The 6,000-nt window shown below is 39.9% G+C and overlaps 1 protein-coding gene across 4 annotated transcripts in view; it reads left to right on the top strand.

Moving 5' to 3' along the window:
- Window positions 1-2,162: 2,162 nt before the first annotated feature.
- The window catches only part of fmnl3 (formin-like 3), a 67,545-nt gene continuing 63,707 nt past the window's right edge, over window positions 2,163-6,000 (top strand). For all 4 annotated transcript variants that reach the window (XM_061985923.2, XM_061985895.2, XM_061985904.2 and 1 more), the window contains exon 1: window positions 2,163-2,614. In XM_061985923.2, coding sequence (XP_061841907.2) covers window positions 2,501-2,614 — 114 coding nt within the window. In that variant the 5' untranslated portion in view covers window positions 2,163-2,500. The remainder of the gene's footprint in view (window positions 2,615-6,000) is intronic.

The raw sequence follows: 6,000 nt of genomic DNA, 5'->3' as shown, positions 1-6,000 counted from the left end.
ATTTTCAATGTTTTTTTATTTTTTATTTTTTTTTTTACATTAATCCATTCGTTGTCATGGTCAACGTCAATATAATAATAACTCAACTTAAAAAAGTTTAATTGGTTCTTAACTTGAAACACTTGTATCTCAAACGTCTCCCACTGAAATCAATTCAATTGCTGCTTGGCGCCCAAAAAACAGCACAATTTTACCATGCAGCATGCCTTTTAAAAAGAAAAGCACATTTTGGGTTAAGAAATAATGTATAAAAACAACACAATAGCATTTACTACAAACAACTACAGTAGTTTTATGAAGTAACATAATGGAGAGTGAACTTCTATGGTATCTCCTTTCAGCTGCTTCTCCATCAAACACACCATCAGCAGCTTTTCCATAATTCCATGGATAAATGTCCGCTGTTTGGATATTATTTTAACATTCTTAACTAACATTCGACTCATTCTGCTTCAGTATGACGCAGACTAGCAGTGATACGCTCAAAATACTTTGCAAAATTGGCAACACACTCGGGTCATGTTTTTGATGATTTCTTTAATTCAATGAATATCATCCACATCTACTTCTCAGCTACTTCACACTCACTTTCTTCCCTCTCATGCTTGGAAAAGTTATGTAGATCTCTTGCTAAAAGTTAATGCTAGTACGACCAGATGTTTTGGTCGGATCTTATGGGTTCACTTTGATCTTTGCTACGCCAACTAAAGGCTTGTAACTCACATTTTTTGGTTGCAACTTAAAGCATATAAATTAGTCCAGAGACAACTCTTATCTCAAAATACTCTTACGTTAAGGTACCATTGTATAACTAAAATAAAATCATGGTATAGTAGTATATTGTGTGCAGAGCAGTGATTCTCAAACTAGTGGTACACGAGCCCCATCTTGTGGTACGCCAAATAATCGCTTCATTAAATATTTAAACACAATGTTACTGTTCAAACGGTGTTTAATGTTACAGTGGTCTACAATATTTTATATACTTGTTAAATTAAACTTATGCTTGTTTTAATGAACATTTAAGCTTACTACTTTACTGTATTTAATGTCTGATCATTATGGTGGTACTTGGAGAGCCAAGTGTTTTCTGTGGTGGTACTTGGTGAACAAAGTTTGAGAACCACTGGTGTAGGACAGAGATGTCCATGCGTTAAAATGTAATATCGAAAATTATCGGTATCGGTTTTTAATAATCGGTATCGTTAATTTTTTTTTTTTTTTTTTTTTTTTTTTTTTTTTTTAAATGTTTGTAAAATCAACATAAAAAACACAAGATGCACTTACAATTAGTGCACCAACCCAAAAAACCTCCCTCCCCCATTTACACTCATTCACACTCATTCACACACAAGGGTTGTTTCTTTCTGTTATTAATATTCTGGTTCCTACATTATATATCAATATAGATCAATACAGTCCGCAAGGGATACAGTTCGCAAGCACATGTGCTGCTGGTCCACTAATAGTACTAACCTTTAACAGTTAATTTTACTCATTTTCATTAATTACTAGTTTCTATGTAACTGTTTATATTGTTTTACTTTCTTTTTTATTCAAGAAAATGTTTTTAATTTATTTATCTTATTACCTTATCTTCACCATGGTTGTCCAAATTAGGCATAGTATTGTGTTAATTCCACGACTGTATATATCGGTTGATATCGGTATCGGTTGATATCGGTATCGGTCATTAAAGAGTTGGACAATATCGGAACATCGGATATTGGCAAAAAGCCCCTAGTGTAGAGTATTGTTTCTCTCGTCAAAACAGTGCACTAGTTGGCGCTGTAAATTACATTAAATTAGAGAATAATTAAAAAGTAAGACATGTTTTAATTTTCCTGAGGGAACTCTCCTGAAGGAATCAATAAAGTATTATCTATCTATATATTGTCATTAGGTTTAAATCCACTTCATTTTTCTAAAGGTCTAGATGTAATTACCTTTTATCGCCACCAGATGGTAGTAATCCTCAATTAACCTCCGTCCAGCTGCTTGGCGACAGATGTCAGCGTTGGGGCAGAGGTTCAGAATTGATTGACAGGCGCATGGACTAATAGCGTTGCCGCCTCTCCGCAAGGGGGTGTGTTTGATAGCAATAAGCCCCGCCCACTCGGCTCACACAACAATAATGAATGGAAACACGTCGTGGCCAAGAAAGTCCAGCAGCAACTTCATAACCGCTTGGTCGCGATTTTGAAAGTTAGAAGCGAAATAGTCGCGTCAGTCATGGTTTGCGGAGGGATACGGGAAAATTTGGACTTTTTGACTTACAAACTTGTACAGACTACGAAAGGAAAGTGAGCTGTAAACGTGATTAAATGGCATTTGGGGTCAGTACAGCGACTCTACTGGACTGTCAATTTTTATACTGGAGAAGTGGATCGTTTGGATTGTTACGCTAATCACATCGCTGGAATACGAAGGAGATTTTTTATTTTTTTATTTACCTGATTTGGATTTAACTACAAAAGTAGTGTATTAAGAGGATACAGAAATGGGTAATATAGAAAGTGTGGACGGTCAGTCGGAGATGAAGCATCACATTATGCCTCTAAAGGTGCCAATGCCGGACCCGACCGAGCTGGAGGAGAAGTTTGCCATTGTTTTGGTAAGTTATGATTATTATTATTATTATTATCATCTCACATTGTTATGATGATGGTGCTAATATTAAAATCAAACTGAACGGTTGCCTTGAAAGTCTCAAGGTTGGAAATAGTGGAATTTAAAACCAACACTGGTCATTTCGATTTAATCGTTTTTTAATCGTTTATTTTGGACTATTTGGAGACCTGTCCCGCCCCTTACCCTGCCTGCTTTTACTCCCCCAACCCCTCCTGTCCTGTGGTTCTTTTGTCTCCTCAAAAGTCAGGCAACTGAGCATTTGGCTGCAGGGCAGCGAACGCAACACGGGACAAATGTGTGTTGTGTATGTGTGTGTGTATGTATGTATGTATGTATGTATGTATGTATGTATTGTATATCATTCAACACATCTCATCACTCCATTGTGATTACTGTAAAGGTTGTTTAAAAGTTGGCTAAACATGTGAAGACATTCTCTGAATCCCCCTTAAACTCCCACGCACACACACATACACACACCCACACCCACCCTCCTCAGAATGAAGTTGAGCTCTTGTACTGATGAGCTCTCAGTCAACACCCACTTTTTCTGTCAAGTGACACTACTGTCATCCAATGTGAACTTTTTGGGACCTTCCAACATAAGGGGACTTTACGCTTATTTTGGTTATTTTAGCAACTTCCCCTTATAATTCATGACTATACAGATTTAGTCTCCATTGGGGAAAAATGCACAACCCGCTGTGATCTACCACACGTTGGTCCTTGGACCAGGATCCGCTGATTGGGAGGCGAGAGTGCTAGTTGTGGGGTGTCACCCTTTCCCCCAGTTCCGCTCACACTGGTGAATGAATGATGGGGTGGTGGTCGGAGGGGTCGGAGGGGTCGGAGGGGTCGTAGGCGCAAACTGGCAGCCACGCTTCCGTCAGTCTACCCAAGGGCAGCTGTGGCTACAAATGTAGCTTACCACCACTAGGTGTGAATGAATGATTGGTTCTCACTTCTCTGTGAAGCGCTTTGAGTGTCTAGAAAAGCGCTATATAAATCTAATCCATTATTTTTATTATTAGACGACAAGCTTAAAGCATAAGCTATCAGCTCATTTTCTAGCGCAGGGGTTTAAAACTTGTTTTCAGTTACGGCTGCCATCAGAAGCCGGCTTGTAACAGTGAATATAAGCCACCACTTTTAAAGTTGTAGTCCGTAAGTTTTTTATTTTTCACTATCCTCTTGTTGTGGGGCAGACTGTTTCGTATATGCACATGCATGCTAAAATCCTCCTCCTTTACCATTAAAAAAAAAAGTAGTGTATAGTTCAAACTAGGGTTGTACGGTATACCGGTATTAGTATAGTACCGCGATACTAATGAATCATACTCGGTACTATCCCGCCTCTGAAAAGTACCGGTTCAGTACCTACTTCAAACTTATATCTATATGGAAGCGCTAAAAACTACAACATGGCTGACGGGGTGGAGACACAGTCGAAGGGGGCTTGTCCTGAAGAAGGGTTTCGGCATGTAAAAAAGCGCACCCACAAAACGGGGCATCCTGAAGAGACCGTCAGAAAGCGACTTGAGGATGGTCTGTAAATCATAATATTTGCAACATTTTGACCATCACATGTTATGTAGACCATAAGTGTTTTAAATGTATAAAACTATGGTTTATACTTGTATAGCGCTTTTCTACCTTCAATGTACTCAAAGCGCTTTGACACTATTTCCACATTCACCCATTCACACACTGATGGTGGGAGCTGACATGCAAGGCACCCACCACGACCCATCAGGAGCAAAGGTGAAGTGTCTTGCTTAAGGACACAACGGACGTGACGAGGTTGGTAGAAGGTGGGGATTGAACCAGGAACCCTCAGGTTGCTGGCACAGCCACTCTCCCAACTGCGCCACGCCGTCCCCAAAAACAATCATAATATCATCCCTTCAAAAGACATGAGCTCAGCAAGAATCCCCTCTAAAGCTTGCATGACAATTAGACACAGCACAGTACAATACAGCACAGCTCCCTGCTGGACTTAATTCTATTACTAGACGTTGGTGGATGTGACTGATGCCTCCAGTGCATCTGTAGCCTAGGAACCTCCTCTAAATAACTCCTTTCTCATGTCACCATACTCTGCATCTTTGCAACTCAACTGCAACTCATTCACTGTTATTATGTGCAGCCATGCAGAGAAGATTTCTAGGCAAGAGGGCAGTAGACTCAACATTCATGTTGTTTCTTTCACAGGCTCTCCACCCTGCTCCCAAGTAGCTACACATTTCCTTCACTTTGTGCAAGAGCATGACAAGCTTGTATATTTTAGTTTTCTAATCAGACAATGGTCCCTCTCCCTGGCCGGAGAGATAAAGCTACATCACTAGAGTCTCTTCAGGTGGTTCTTTCATCTGGCAATGAGTCTGGTGATTTTTTTCATACTTTGGACCAAAATAGGTATGTCTAAATTAAGCTGATTGCTTTGGTGTGTTTTTGTAGCTGGCATCAATCAGATTACTTTCCATGAAAATGTATTTTTTACATGGGCTATTTCCCCTCTCTGTTGGACCACTGGTGTAAAAATGTGTGTAAATAAACGTGGATGCATGTGCGTGTAGCAATTGCCCATCCTCCCAGACAAAAGCACACAGACGTCCCAGCGGGATGACAGCGGCCCAGAATGATGTCATGTGTGCAGCAGCCTTCGCCCCTTGTAGTAACATTGCTGGCCTAATGACTCTAACAGGACCTCTCCACTGTAGATGATGGAGGAGGAGGAGTTTGATTCCTGCAAATGAATTGCAAGAACACATTGTCTTCTCTTTGATTTTCTTCAGTTTTATTTGCTGTGGCTATAGCAACTGCTTGCATCTGAAGGAACAGGATTATTTGGACCCATAACATGCCAGCTGGTCTGATTGGGACGTAAAGTCTTGTCTATATGCTTAGCCCTATTTGGCACAACAGTAATTGTATGGAACAATTTAGATTCAAGTAGAGCATAATAAGAATGACACTGTTGATTTATTCTCAACATGTATGTTGTCTGAATAAGGACAATTTTACAGTTACCAGTACTTAGTAGGGAATTGTGCTGCATCAACAAAAATGCCCACTGGGTAGCATGATTCTGCCCGATAATGCATGGAAACGGAAGTTCAGAACATTCACAGAGAGCAATTTCACCAACCCATTAAACATATCATTAGGGAAAAAACACTAGGAGAATTGAGGGATGAATTTTGTCTTGTCTCATAAGTGTTGTTACAATGTTGTTGGATACTCGTGGTAAACTATGCCAAAGCATCAAATCATCAGGTTCATGCATATTGACTTGCACGCAGTTTTCTGTTTGTGGGGTTTGCTGTCTCGCTACTCCGTGATGTCACAGCGAGGTGGACGTACTTATTT

The sequence above is a fragment of the Nerophis lumbriciformis genome, linkage group LG01 (genome assembly GCF_033978685.3).
Source record: "Nerophis lumbriciformis linkage group LG01, RoL_Nlum_v2.1, whole genome shotgun sequence".
Classification (NCBI taxonomy): Eukaryota; Metazoa; Chordata; class Actinopteri; order Syngnathiformes; family Syngnathidae; genus Nerophis; species Nerophis lumbriciformis.
The sequence above is the reverse complement of the archived record's forward strand: the minus strand, read 5'-3'. Positions and strand labels throughout refer to the sequence as shown.